This window comes from Amblyraja radiata, chromosome 8, assembly GCF_010909765.2.
Source record: "Amblyraja radiata isolate CabotCenter1 chromosome 8, sAmbRad1.1.pri, whole genome shotgun sequence".
Classification (NCBI taxonomy): domain Eukaryota; kingdom Metazoa; phylum Chordata; class Chondrichthyes; order Rajiformes; family Rajidae; genus Amblyraja; species Amblyraja radiata.
Genome location: NC_045963.1, coordinates 35489350 through 35504959, shown reverse-complemented (window position 1 = coordinate 35504959; position 15610 = coordinate 35489350). Strand labels below are relative to the sequence as shown.

The 15610-nt window shown below is 44.2% G+C and overlaps 1 protein-coding gene across 2 annotated transcripts in view; it reads right to left on the bottom strand.

Moving 5' to 3' along the window:
* Positions 1-258: 258 nt before the first annotated feature.
* thada (THADA armadillo repeat containing) overlaps positions 259-15610 on the bottom strand; it is a 350054-nt gene continuing 334702 nt past the window's right edge. For both annotated transcript variants that reach the window (XM_033025547.1, XM_033025548.1), the window contains 2 exons: positions 3650-3816; positions 259-949 (listed from right to left, as the gene is read on the bottom strand). In XM_033025547.1, the coding sequence (XP_032881438.1) occupies positions 620-949; positions 3650-3816 (497 nt within the window). In that variant the 3' untranslated portion in view covers positions 259-619. The remainder of the gene's footprint in view (positions 950-3649; positions 3817-15610) is intronic.

Here is a 15610-nt window from a genome sequence, read left to right as displayed (position 1 = left end):
TGTTGCCAGGACTTGAGGGGCCAAGGTGCAGGGAGAGGTTGGGCAAGCTCGGACTTTATTCCTCAGAGCGTAGGAAGCGGGTGATCTTCTAGATGTGTGTAAAATCATAAGGGAAATAGATAGCATCTTTTTCCCATGGTAGGGGAATCAAAAACTTGAGGGCATAGGTTTAAGGTGAGAGAGGAAAGATCTAATAATTCCAAATTGTATCTTATTGCTCATAGATTTGACTGTTAAGTTGAGAAATGCAACCAAAAGTAAATACTATATTTAAAATTTATTTGATGTAGAAATCATAAAGACATGTGAATTAAGATTCATCCAAGCTTTCTCCATATTCAAATTGTAATTTGCAAATCTGGACCAGGTAGGTCCACATAACATTACCACACCAACAATAATAAGAGTTCATTTCTGATGCTAACAAAGTCCAGCTTTCAATCGTGAGGGGAGTAACTGATACCCCCTAGTTATCACTGGCACAAGAATCTTCACGTGGTAATGAGCACATCCCAACAGGATACAGTCTTTCTACGGCCGCCACAAGCCTCTCTTTCTATTTCTGCTGATCTGATGTTCCTCAGCTTTGGGCCAAGTCAAACAATGAGATCATTCCACTTCAGAAGTGCCCAACAATGATGGCACCCAATCCAAACAGCCTCAATAGTTGGGCTGTGTTCAACAGCCTCACTTTTTGAATGCTCAGCCTTGTGTAGTCGGCTGTTCTAGAAAATTCTGCTGCAGGTGGCAGGCCGTCAAAAAGCCGCGCTACCCGCTGCGCTTGGTCCGAAGCCTTCGCTGACAGAAGGCAGAGATGGGATTCATCATCTGGAACCGCCCTCGAATGGGAAATAAGTCTTGACAGATGCTTCTGGAGCAGATTGGCAAATGTGATCTTCTCGGCCCAAAGATTAATTTCGCTTTTATCAAAAAGCACGTCATATTCTCCCTAAAACAAAAAAATTAAAATATGTATAATTTAGGAGGAAATTATGCAAGTTTTGAAAATTCTGATGTAGAAATATCAAACTGTTTACATTTTTTTCAATCATTTACAGGATTGGGGCTGTTAGAAAGACCAGTATTGATTGCCACTCCATAGTTGCCTGGTAGGAGGTGTGATGAGCCCTAGCTTGGTTTGCTGTGGTCTATGGTGAGAACAGGTGAGGCACAATAGGACGGTGCAGCGGTAGAGTTGCTGCCTTACAGCGCCATAAACCCAGGTTCGATCTTGACTACGGGTGCTGTATGTATGGAATTTGGACGTTCTACCTGGGTTTTCTCCGGGTGCTTTGGTTTCCTTTGGTTTGTGCGTTAATTGGCTTTGGTCAAATATTGTCCCTTAATGTGTAGAATAGTGTTAGTGTATGGGGTGATCGGTGGTCGGCGAGGACTCGGTGGGCCGAAGGGCCTCTTTCCATGCTCTCTAAAGTAAAGTATAGTGAGGAGATCCAGGATTTAGACACAGTGAAAGTAATAAATCCTGATAATCCCAGTGATAGATCCTGACAATAGTTCCCATTTCATAAAATGTAACAGATTTCTTTTAAAAAAGGAACTGATCACACAGTAATGCATTGTTCATGTATCAATTCTGCCACAATAGTTAGAAACGGCCTGCAACAATGTACAGTTTTAACACAAATCTGCAGTGTTGCTTATCCTTACAATAAATAGACATGGATTCCAAGAATTAGCCCAGTGTGTAGGTGTGACAATCCTGGAATTCCTAGATTACCCCATGGAATATTTCTACATACGCACTGGGCATGTTCCTACAATTGAGAAACAGATGGGCATTTTTTTTTCATGTGAGAACATTCCACATTAAGCAGTAGTTCATAATTCAAAAACAACTAACTGGGAAATCATGAACAGGTTCTCATTTACTTGAAAAAACAATCAGTAGAATCCCATTTTAATTCCTTTGTGTGAAATATATCCCCGTGAATATGTGAGATGCATTTAACTGTGTGGCAAGATAAACTGCAGAAGAGTCTTTGCCATCTCGCTATGGCAAATATAAGACGTTTCCACTGTTGAACTTAGAGAGTCATAGAGTCACACAGCACGGCCCTTCGGCTCGAGTTGCCAATGCCAGCCACATGCCCCATCTACACTAGTTCCACCTGCCCACGTTTGACCCATATTCCACTAAATCTTTTCTATCTACGTATCTGTCTAAATGTCTTCTATATGGTACACAAATAAATGCTGGAGAAACTCAGCGGGTGCAGCAGCAGCATCTATGGAGCGAAGGAAATAGGCAACGTTTCGGGCCAAAACCCTTCTTCAGTCTTTTATATGGTGTTTTGGTACCTGCCTCAATTTTGGTACGTGCCTCTGGCAGCTCATTCCATATACCCACCAGCTTCTGTGTGAAAAATGTTGCTCCTCAGGTTCTTATTAAATCTTTTCCCTCTCATTTTAAACCTATGGTTCTTGATTCCCCAACTCTGGGTAAAATACTCTGTGCATCTATCCTATCTATTTTGTTCATGATCTCATACACCTCTGTAAGATCACACCTCATCCTCCTGTGTTCCAAGGAATAATCCTAGTCTGCTCAGCCTCTCTTGAAAGCTCAGGTCCTCAAGTCTTGGCAACATCCTCATAAATCTTCTCTGTGAGCATTTCATCATGCAGAGCATTTAATCTTTTTTAAAATTTTTCTTTAGATATTGGCAAACATTAAAAAATATATATTAAGTGAAAATAAGTGGTCCATTCTAAGTTGAGAACGTGTCTGATATGTTCTGGAAATACATTACTGGAGAATTTACAACTTCCAGGTCGACTAAGTATTGGTGCCTTGGGATTTACTATTTGGGGGCTGTACCTCTTCTTCACCACACAATCCACTTAATCTGAATGGACAGCTTTGGGGAGCCTCCTTTAGCCGCCTCTTAACACCAGTTTAAAACCAACCTCACTCCATGGGAGTAATGTTACATGTGTCTTCTATGCCTGCAAATCAGACTCTCTCACAGACACACCTATAATGGGAGGACTAGGGGTGGCGAGGGGAAGATGAATAATAAACAGGATGGAGAAACAAAGAACTGGTTTATACCAAAAATAGACACAAAGTGCTGGAGTAACTCAGCAGGTTAGGCAGCATCTGTGGGGGAAAAGGATAGGTGAAGTTTCAGGTCGGGACACCTCTTCAGACTGAATGTAGGGAGTGGGGGTAAAGAGCTGGAGGCGAGAAAAGACCAGAACCATTCAGGCCCGGCAAGAAATAACCTCAGGCAGGGTGGAGTCCTGGTAGGCCCATTGTTGGCTAGGGAAGGTGTGATCTCAAGAGGGATACAATGTGGTGAACTGCGGAACTTGTTAAACGACTAGGGTGGGAGGAAGGGTCAAGGGGGGAGGGGAGTGTTAGTAAAAGTTTCTTAAAATTAGAGAATTCAACGTTCTTACCAACATTGTAAGTTACCCAAGCAAAAGATGGACCTTAACTAGCCTAATTCTGGATTTAGCAAATAGGCAGTGATCTGCGGGCTCCCTCCGAAGAGCCGTGCCGACGTGGACTCGAAGGGCCAAAGGACCAGGTTTGCACACTCTATCTCTAAAGTAAAGATGAATTTACTTTAGATGAAGAGTCTAAAGTAAAGATGAATAAATTGACGGTAAATTATAGACATACCAGGGTTTCATTCACCGTATCTTCTTCCACATCATCTTCTTCCAACATCCATTCAACGAGGGCTACAATACCAGGCAAGACCTGGCCCCAGATCTGCAAAAGTTCACACAGCAATCCAAGGCCAAGATCCAGGGCCAGCGACGGATTAACGACAGAGTACAAAATATCTGCATGGTGGGGGGAAAACAAAGTGATAAGAACAGACTTAAATCCAAAAAATGCTACAGCTGTCCAATGACTAATCAACGTATAAAATTGATACTGATGTGATCTGATTTTTGGGTATTTTCCAAGACAAGAATGTGGTGTGAGAACCAGCAAGGAACTCGCAGCCCACATTACAACCTCTCAATCAAGACGGCACACCAGAGATTCATTCGGCAACTGCAATGCGAACTTGTAAAGATTAACAGTGGAGAAGAAAATATAAATAAGGCAAAGAGCATCAAGGAATAAGATCTTGTAGTCAGGATTACCGTTAACAAAGTAGAATTAAACTCAAACAAACAGGGCTACAACAGGTGTATGAACTCCAGCATTCCCTCTGCTCCCCTCTCTCCCCTCCCTAGTCGTTCTACCAGTTCCATTGTTCATATCCTTGTATCGCTCTTGTTATCACACCTTCCACAGCCAACAATGGGCCATTATGGACTCCATCCTTCCTGACCTCAGGTCATCTGTTTACCGGCCCTGATTTGTTCTGGCCTTCTCTCGCCTCCAGTTTACCCCCCCCCCCCCCCCCCCCCCCACACCGATTTTCAGTCTGAAGAAAAATGTTCCAACCCGAAACGTCACCAATCCTTTTCTCCAGAGATGTTGCCTGATCCGCCGAGTTACTCGAGCATTTTGCGTCTAACAACAGGGGCTAAATTTGTTGGTCAATGAAAATGGTTACAGATGTTAATATTTTGTTACTCTAAGATTACTTTCTCCATTGGCACAATTCATCATGTTCAATATGGTTGCTATTGTGCTAGTCCCAAAGTGTTGTTGGATAGCCTGTTGTTATGATATTTAACAAGAGTAATGATCTTGGAAAGTGTTAAAGGTTAGGGCAATCATTTTTGGTGAACCCGCTGCAGCACCAACACATTTGGGATGAGGTGCAAGTTTCATCCATAATTCCCCTCAATGTTTTGTCAATTTCTGTTGGTCGGACCAGAGAGCAGCTTCTTCCAGTGGGAGGAAACAGATTGCTATTTCTCTCATTTCTCTAAATACAGTGGTTCTAAAAGCCGAAAGGTATATTTCATTGGATTGAAATTGTTTCAATGTCAAAAAGGATTAAACGACACCTCCCAGGAGAGGGAATAGAGATGTGCAAATAGAATGAAAATTCTTTGGCTTGAAACATTAACCGTTTCTCCTTTTTTCATAGTCTCTCATCTCCTGAATATTCATAGTATTTTGTATTAAAATTTCAGATTTCCCACAAGAACTGCGAGAGAAAAAATGTCAATGAACCATTAGGATTAATGATCAAAAGCTTTGTTTACTTTATTTAATTTAGAGATACCGTAGAAATAGGCCCTTCGGCCCACCGAGTCTGCGCCGACCATTATGTACGCTAATGATAATAATGATGGATGGGATTTATATAGCGCCTTTCTAATACTCAAGGCGCTTTACATCGCATTATTCATTCACTCCTCAGTCACACTCGGTGGTGGTAAGCTACTTCTGTAGCCACAGCTGCCCTGGGGCAGACTGACGGAAGCGTGGCTGCCAATCTGCGCCTACGGCCCCTCCGACCACCACCAATCACTCACACACATTCACACACAGGCAAAGGTGGGTGAAGTGTCTTGCCCAAGGACACAACGACAGTATGCACTCCAAGCGGGATTCGAACCGGCTACCTTCCGGTTGCCAGCCGAACACTTAGCCCATTGTGCCATCTGTCGTTACACTAGTTATAATCCTACACATTAAGGATAATTTACACAGGCCAATTAACCTACAAACCTGAATGTCTTTGGAAACCGGAGCACCCAGAGAAAACCCACTTGGTGACAGGGAGAATGTACAAACTCTATACAGACGCCACCCGTAGTCAGGAACGAACTCGGGTCTCTGGCGCTGTAAGGCAGCAACAGGACCACTGCGTCACCGTGCCACCCTGAAGCGCTTTGCCAAGGATGCAGTTTTTCAGGAGCATCTATTGTAGTATTACACGTTTTGTTGGGTTATTCCAGAACTAAACGGCCAAGTCAAAATAACCAGGAAACAATAGTGATCAGATTTACGAACACAGGAGATCGAAATGGATTAGCATTTAGAGCACTGACCTAGATAGTTTGAGGCATGAAAGATCAATAAAAGGAAAAAAAATACTAATAACTCAAAGTAAACAAGGAGGTTTCATATGGTTTGGACTTTAAATCACTTTATTCCCACCCAAAGAAATGGCAATGAATCGAGTGACCTACTACACTTCATAGAACATTGAACAGTACAGCACAAGTACGGAGCTCTTCACCCACAATGTTCCTTCTGAATATGATACCAAGTTAAACTCATCTACCTGTATGTGATCCTATCCCTCTAATCTCTGCACTTCCATGTGCCTATCTAAATGCTTCTTCAATGCCACTATTGTATCTGCCTCCACCACCACCCCTAGCAATGCATTCCAGGCACCCACCACTCTGTGTAAAGAAACATGTACCATACATCTCCGTTCCCGTATAGCTACCCCCTCTAATGTTGGCCTCTAATGGTTCTGACTGTCTACCTTATCCATGCCTCTCACAATTTTATATACTATTAAGTCTCCCCTCAATCTCTGACGCTCTAGAGAAAACAATCCAAGTCTATCCAACCCATCCATGTAGCTGAAACCCTCTAATCCAGGCAGCATTCTGATAAACCTCCTCTGCACCCTCTCCAAAACCTCCACGTGTTTCCCGTAATGGGGTGACCAGAACTGCACTCTACACTCCAAATGTGGCCTAAGCGAAGTTCACTTGTAAAGGGCCTGTCCCACTTTCACGACCTAATTCATGACCTTTTTTACTCGTGGACATTTTTCATCAGGCTAGAAAAACGCCCCGACCTACTTGATGCCACGAGTACCTATGACTAGCATCACGACCTACCTACGACCTCCTACGACGTCGTGACGACCATGCTGCGAGTATGAGTCATGGGCAAACTTGGCAGAGGTCATGAATTAGGTCGTGAAAGTGGGACAGGCCCTTAAGGGCCAGAATTCTTTAATTGTGTGTTATTTGTCAACTTGATGATCTTGCATTAAAGTGGAATAATACCTAAACAGAGGGAAGGTTTTTCTCTTTGTTAATGTGATTGAAATAAAATTGGCCATTCCCCACCTCCCCCACCCTTTTATCACCACTGTTCCTTTCATTTAACTATCAAGAGTGACTGGGGAAATCATACTTCCCAAAAAAGGAAAGTAAAACACAAAATCATATAACCTAGGTGTGGTTTAATTTTAGTTATTGGGACTTCCCCCAGTGGTTTTATAGGTAAACACTTGATAACGAGTCACTTTGTAGCCAAAGGAAATGGGAGACAGAAAGAGGTGAAATTTATGTCGCCAGACTAGGTAATTTTACCAGCATATTATATGAGTGGATGTTCATGCCAACATACACCACACGCATTACCTCTCCACAGCCAAACCTCTGCCACAGTGCAGGGACAATGGCAACATTAGCAGCCATTGCTCACCAACTATAGGGTAGAGTACCATCCGTAAAGCATTTCAAAGTAAACAATGAATAGATTCTTCCTTTACTCTGACAGAGGAACGCATAGTGCAATCGTAAGTATAATTAAAATCACCACAAAAGGAAAATGAAATTAAATATTATGTTCTGGAAAGGGTGGCGATGGACACTGGCATTCAGGAGGCTTTTTCCATAGACACGCAGAGAATGCAGGGATATGAATCAGGTGGGGATAACGGGGCTTATGTTCGGCATGGACATTATGGGTATGAAAGGCCTGTTCCTGCGTCTATGTTATATGGGAGAAAGATCTGCTTTTTTACACAAAATAAGTGAAATAGTTGATGCTTCATCAGTAGTAGTGCATCTTATTACTTTAACGTTGCAACTTTTTTCTCAGTTGAGTGTTGATTGGATTGCTTCATAATGCAATCAGGAATAGTTATTGCAACTCTTTGCTCCGCCAGATCTTTACATAACTCATTGGCTTGCAGTATGTCATGGCCTGGGAACTTACAGGCTGACACGGTGTCAATGTGACAAGGCTTGGAATGTGCAATGAATGGTTGCGTAAAAGCTGTCCCAGATGTTGAGTTCATCCATTTAATAACATTGTTGTTTTATTACTGGAGGTGGTTTAAGCAGAAAACCAGCGGCAGGGATGGTGGGGGTGCAAACACCGCCTTACTACTGAAGTGAAGGTACAGTAGGATTTGCATTTGGCTTTCAGGCTAAAAGTTAGTCAGGGTTTTATTAACAACTATCTTTTGCTCCAGCAAGATTCTGAGGTTGGCTTCTTTTACTTTAGTAATTTACTTTAAAGATACAGCTTTGAAACAGGCCCCTTTGGCCAACCAAGTCCGCGCCGGCCAATGTTCACCCCATACACCAACACGATCCTACATACCAGGGATAATTTGCAAACTTACTGAAGCCAATTAGCCTACAAATCTGTACGCCTTTGGAGTGTGGGAGGAAACCGGAGCCCCTGGTGAAAACCCACACGGTCACGGGGAAATGGTACAAATTCCGTGCAGACAGCACCCATAGTCAGGATCGAACCCGGGTCTCTGACGCTGTAAGGCAGCAACTCTACCGCTGCACCACTGTGGAAGTTGGACGGCACAATTTCCAGCTGTTTAACAAATACCGTATGGTATTAGAGATTCTTTATCAATTGGATGGAGTGACAGGTCTAGTTCTAGAAGAGGCTCTATCCAGTCGAATTCTCCCTTTTTGGGTGGAGGAGTCTGAGTAAGTAACCTTCACGGGGACCTCCAGACAGTGATCTGCACAGACAGGCTCCTTTCCAATTGTACAGCTGCCGGGACAGTATTACTGTGAAAATATGGTCGGGATCAGAGTGACTAATGACCTGATTTTCCCTAGCAACGCTTGATCATGCACTATACGAGGAATGATGTAAGTGTGTGGGCATCTGACACAGATTTAGGCAAGGCAGACACAAAATGCTAGAGTATCTCAGCGGGTCAGGCAGCATCTCTGGAGAAAAAGAACTGTCTGAAAAAGGATTCTGACCCGAAACGTCACCTGTTCTTTTTTTCCAGAGATGCTGCCTAACCCGCTGAGTTACTCCAGCATTTTGTGCCTATCTTTGGTATGTACTAGCATCTGGCGTTCCTTCCTCCCTTGAACTAGACAAGCGTGATTCACGCCAGAAATACACCGCCAAATATATTAGGTTCTGCAGCCTGGAAAACCGTGTGATTGGATTGTGTTTCAGGAGGCGTTGATTGTCATTTGTACCAGTAAATTATTATTCCCCACAAACAGCACACTGTTGTACAGTACCCCCAGAATCGCGATGACAAACTCTATATGTGCCATATTTGGGACTGTACATCGAAATTGTGGTTCACATTGTATAAATATTCTTCCTGAACAAATAAATGAACATCAATAATAAAGGACATAATTTATTTGTGAATATCATCCTTGCAATAGAAAATTGTTCAGCATTGAATTTTTTTTATCCGACATAAAACAACATTTATTCTCACTTGCGGTGCCCTGCTTGAAGTTACCTCCCTGCCTGAAGTTACCTAACATGAAAACAGAAGCTGTTAAACTGATGGGAGGAGAGAACAAACCAACAGGGCGGCAAGGCGGCGCAGCGCTAGAGTTGGTGCCTTACAGCGTCAGAGACCCAGGTTCGATTCTGACTATGGGTGCTGCCTGTATGAAGTTTGTACGTTCTTCCCACGACTGCGTGAGTTTTCTCCTGCTGCTCCAATTTCCACCCACACTCCAAAGACGTATAGGTTTGTAGGTTAATAGGCTTCTGTAAATGATAAATTGGCCCTAGTGTGTAGGATGGTGCTAATGTAAGGGGATTGCAGGTCGGCCAGACTCGGAGGGCCGAAGGGCCTGTTTCCATGCTGTATCTCTAAACTAAACTATACAAGTGCCCAGTGTTTCTGAATGCTGTGGTCTGCCTCAGCTTGAATGATATCATTGCATGTGGGCTCGGTAAAGAGCTGGAATAGGTTTGGCAAACACGTTTATGTAACAGTGTCCTCGTAAAGTTAAAGGAATGCAAGGCTATAAATCATTAACTTAGCTAGTCAAGGCAAAATCAACAGTTGCACATTATGAATGTGATGAATGGTTAGGCACTATCCTTGCATTACCAACCTCCAGCTGTTATACGTTGCATGCTAAGATGCAGTAGTGCCGTATTTATCCCCAGGCCTTGCAGCTCTATCCATTCGCTACACCAATATCAGTAATGGTAATAACCTAGGAGGTTGCCATCTACAGAAATTCAACAGGGGACTGGCATCCTACACGTGTAGAAACAAAGAACTGCAGAGGCTGGTTTACCAAGAAAAGACACAAAGAACTGGAGTAACTCAGCAGGTCAGGAGAACATGAATTGGGGGCGTTTGGGGTTGTTACCTTCTTCAGTCCCTTATTCTGTGTTCTGACCCAATACGTCACCTATCCATGTTCTTCAGAGATGCTGCCTGATCTGCTCAGTCACACCTGCCCGCACTTTGTGTCTTTACTTGGTAACCTACACAAGCCTTTCGTCCTGAGGTGTTATTCACCTGAAAAATCCAAATAAGCGTGGCTTCTCGATTTCTGCAGAAAAATATTGCTTACATAAAAGGCCAATCAAGCTTACTATGGTATGGTGGATGTTCTGGGTTAAACTTGGGATTGTTGAAGAAATAGGCCGAACAGGAAGAAGTGGTTGGGGTAATTGCGTTGAGGTAAAGAGTGGGGAAACCCACGGCCTGATGCTGTGTAGACCAGAAACATCTTGGAACCAGAAATGCAACCAAAATTAGCACATTTGTACACACACAACCTTAAACCAAGATAAGCAGTTGACTCTGATGGGGAAGCTTGATCACTACAAATGATTGCTACTTGGGTGGATGGAGCTTTATGTAAAAAATTGGCATGGAAAACAAGTCCATGAATGCAGCTTAAAAAGCCAATGACTTTTAAAAAGTGCAGAGTCGGAGAATTATACACCATAGAAGCTTGCCCTTTGCCTCATTACAGCCCGTCCCACTTACGTGTTCTTGGCACGCTAATTACGCGACCTCGTGGTCGCGTTGAGGCGCGAAGGTCGCGCGCGATTTCATGCGCCCGCACAGCTGTCTAGAGCGCGTGACGTCATTTGAAGATCGACACAAAGCTGGAGTGACGCAGTGGAACCGGCAGCATCTCTGGTGAGAAGCAATGGGTGATGTTTCGTGTCGAGACTCTTCTTCAGTCTGAAAGAAGGATCTTGACCCGAAACGTCATCCATTGCTTCTCTCCAGAGATGCTGCCGGTCCCGCTGAGTTACTCTAGCATTTTGTGTCTATCTTCAATTTTCTTGGCCCCGCTCTGGGAGTAGGAGTGGGGGTGGATGTGGACCGCAACAGCCGTGAGCCCCAGGCTGAGTTCGGCGATCGTTTGCCTGCTTCTGCTGCTGTTGGAGGTGAGACGTTGCATCGCGTCAGGGTCTTGGGCCTGTCCCACTTTGGCCGTCAGTTCCACGACAGGCCATTGGCGCGCGAAGATTTTGTTCGCTACAAAAATTTCGGAGCCCCGCGCGATGTAGCGCACAACTACATACCCCTCCACGATTCTCAGTGGGACCGGCCCTGCGCGGCCATACGATGCCCATACGCCTCAACGCGACGACGAGGTCATGTAATTTGCGTGCCAAGGACACGTAAGTGGGACAGGCCCTTACGTCTGCACCAGCCATCAAACTACCATTTAACTAATCCACCAATGGACTTAAGGAAGACAATTACTCAGCCAGTGAAGTAAGACACCTGGCTGCTCTCTAGTTTAAGAGGATTACATTAGCAGGTAGGTGTGCAAACAATGGAACAATTAAGCATGTCATGAGTAGTTTACTTCTAGAGACATAACAGTCGGTAAATAGTAACACAGGAATACAAAGAACATGGAAAAGCACAGCACAGGAATAGGCCCTTCGGCCCACAATATACAGTGGCTTGCAAAAGTATTCATACCCCTTGAACTTTTCCACATTTTGTCACGTTACAACCACAAACGTAAATGTATTTTATTGGGATTTTATGTGATAGACCAACACAAAGTGGTGCATAATTGTGAAGTGAAAGGAAAATGATACATGGTTTTCAAATTTTTTTACAAATAAAAAACTGAAAAGTGTGGCGTGCAAAAGTATTCAGCCCCCCTGAGTCAATACTTTGTAGAACCACCTTTCGCGGCAATTACAGCTGCAAGTCTTTTGGGGGATGTCTCTACCAGCTTTGCACATCTAGAGACTGAAATTTATGCCCATTCTTCTTTGCAAAATAGCTCAAGCTCAGTCAGATTGGATGGAGAGCATCTGTGAACAGCAATTTTCAAGTCTTGCCAGAGATTCTCAATTGGATTTAGGTCTGGACTTTGACTGGGCCATTCTAACACATGAATATGCTTTGATCTAAACCATTCCATTGTAGCTCTGGCTGTATGTTTAGAGTCGTTGTCCTGCTGGAAGGTGAACCTCCGCCCCATTCTCAAGTCTTTTGCAGACTCTAACAGGTTTTCTTCCAAGATTGCCCTATATTTGGCTCCATCCATCTTCCCATCAACTCTGACCAGCTTCCCTGTCCCTGCTGAAGAAAAGCATCCCCACAGCATGATGCCACCACCACGTTTCACAGTGGGGATGGTGTGTTCAGGGTGATGTGCAGTGTTAGTTTTCCGCCACACATAGCGTTTTGCATTTAGGCCAAAAACTTCAATTTTGGTCTCATCTGACCAGAGCACCTTCCTCCACATGTTTGCTGTGTCCCCCACATGGCTTGTGGCAAACTGCAAACGGGACTTCTTATGGCTTTTTTTCAACAATGGCTTTCTTCTTGCCATTAAGGCCCAATTTGTGGAGTGCACAACTAATAGTTGTCCTGTGGACAGATTCTCTCACCTGAGCTGTGGATCTCTGCAGCTTCTCCAGAGTTACCATGGGCCTCTTGGCTGCTTCTCTGATCAATGCTCTCCTTGCCCGGCCTGTCAGTTTAGGTGGACGGCCATGTCTTGGTAGGTTTGCAGTTGTGCCATACTCTTTCCATTTTCGGATGATGGATTGAACAGTGCTCCGTGAGATGTTCAAAGCTTGGGATATTTTTTTTATAACCTAACCCTGCTTTAAACTTCTCCACAACTTTATCCCTGACCTGTCTGGTGTGTTCCTTGGGCTTCATGATGCTGTTTGTTCACTAATGTTCTCTGAGGCCTTCACAGAACAGCTGTATTTATACTGAGATTAGATTACACACAAGTGGACTCTATTTACTAATTAGGTGACTTCTGAAGGCAATTGGTTGCACTGGATTTTATTTAGGGGTATCAGAGTAAAGGGGACTGAATACTTTTGCACGCCACACTTTTCAGTTTTTTATTTGTAAAAAAATTTGAAAACCATGTATCATTTTCCTTCCACTTCACAATTATGCGCCACTTTGTGTTGGTCTATCACATAAAATCCCAATAAAATACATTTACGTTTGTGGTTGCAACGTGACAAAATGTGGAAAAGTTCAAGGGGTATGAATACTTTTGCAAGCCACTGTATGTGCTGAACACGATGACATGATAAACTAATCTCATCTGCCTGAGCATGATCCACATCCCTCCATTACCTGCATATCCATGTGCATGTCTAAAAGGCCCTTAAATGCCACTATTGTATCTGCCTCTACCACCATCCCTGGCAGCACGTTCCAGGCACCCACCATTCTATGTAAAACAACTTGCCCGCACATCTCCTTTAAACTTTGTCCCTCTTAAGTTAAAGCAAGGGCCTCTCTGCTTAGTCTCACGTAATCTATACTATTATTAAAACTCTCATCGTGTCCTCTTCTGGTTTGAGTTGTTTTTAAATTTGCGCAAAAACCATACCCTATATCGCTAGGATTTATTCACAACTTTATTCACCGTTCTCCTCTGCTCCAAGAGCACCAAGATTTGTTCCGATTGGTGAAATGTTACAAAGGTTATTGGTCTGTTATTCGCCGGGACGGCGACACCCCTTCCAGCACCCGCTGACAATCATCGGCGGCGAGAATAAAGCTGAAGGAACGGAGTGTGGGCTGTGTTCCGCGGGCCGGGGGGCTGTGTTCGCAGGCGGGGGCTGTGAGCGCGACAGGCGCTGGGGACGGGAGCAGCTGAGTGAGTCCGGAGCCGGGTCCTGGAGCCGGTGAATGCGGTCGGAATCTTAGACGGGAACCAGTGATCCCCCACACCGCCCTCCCACCCCCCCCCCCGCCCGCCACACACCCTGCTCCGCACCCCCCCCTCCTCCACACCCCCCTCCCCCACCTCTCCTGCACCCCCCACCCCTCCCCACACCCCCTCCCCCACACCCCCTCCTCCTCCTCCACCCCCCCTCCCCCACACAACCCCCCTCCCCTACACACCCCACCCCCCCCCCCCCATGACAGGCCCTGCCTGAAGCCGTTCCCCTCCCCTGGCTGCAGGACGCTCCCTGCCTGAAGCCGTTCCCCTCCCCCGGCCAAGGAACGCTCCGGCCGTTGCGTTGGGGGAACAGGTGAGTGGTGGAATATTGCATTGGGGAATGGATTGCGTTGGGGGACCATGCCAACGTGTCCCACTTAGTCTAGTTTTATATACTTTTAGCAGTATCTCACTTCCTCAAACTGAATCGAGACAGATGGCGAGATGCTAACGGTGATTGCCAGAATAATACATTGGAGAGAATTGGTCTGAGAGACTGAAAAGAGAACTTGACAAAATAATGTACCGACAATACTGGCAAAGAAAAGATTTCAAACAGAAATGGGAACTATTTAAAATTGGGTTCCATGGGCCCAAAAAGTCACGAGTCAAGAGTGTTTTATTGTCCTGGGTCCCGAAACGGAACAATTAAATGCTTACTTGCAGCAGCACAACAATTATGTGAACATCGTACTCTGTAAAACCCCATAAGAAACAAAAAAGTTCAATACATAAAACTACAAACAATAAAACAAAGACAAAAAGAAATCCAAATCTACGTAGTCCAAAACTTTGTTGGGGTTTGTGGGTTGTAGTACATGAAATGTAAGAATAACCACAAAATTAAAGGGGGATCCAGAATCAATTAAGGCATACAGTTTGAGGAGAAGGAAATGGTCATGTACCAAATACCCGTGCTCACACCTGCCCTAAGTGATAAGAATTGCCGTGTCCAGTACTGCTGATGGTTTGCAGCAAAGTGAAGTAATGTTCTCACATGCATGGGGAAAACTTAGGCCTGGCCACATATGAAAAAAATGATAACAACGGACTAAAACCATGCCAAGCCATGAATGTTGCTAGTATTCAAAAATATCAAAAATCAACAGTTTAATCAAAAGAATTGTATTAAAAACAAATACTCTTATAAACAATGTTAAAAAATCAGGGTCAGTTGAGCAAATTTAAATAATTAATTGAATGTAAATTATTCTTTAGTTACATGGGTCCCCTCTCGGCCTTTGCTTTCCCTTGGAATGGGTGGACTAATTATTCTGGTAGGTTTGGCCTGTCACTGGTTTAGTGGGCGGATGAATCAAGAACACAGAGGAACTGCAGTGAAATTGCACTGTCACCGGACGCCAGGAAGGTTCCAATATTTGCTGAGTCACTGACAAAACGTTGCCAGTAAAGTCAGGGTTTGTTTGTATCTGTGGGAACCCAGAATTGATGGTCATTCCCAGCATAGTTTATCCCACAAAGTAACTATTCTGCCTCAGTATCTATCAAGAAGATAGATTAGGCCGCT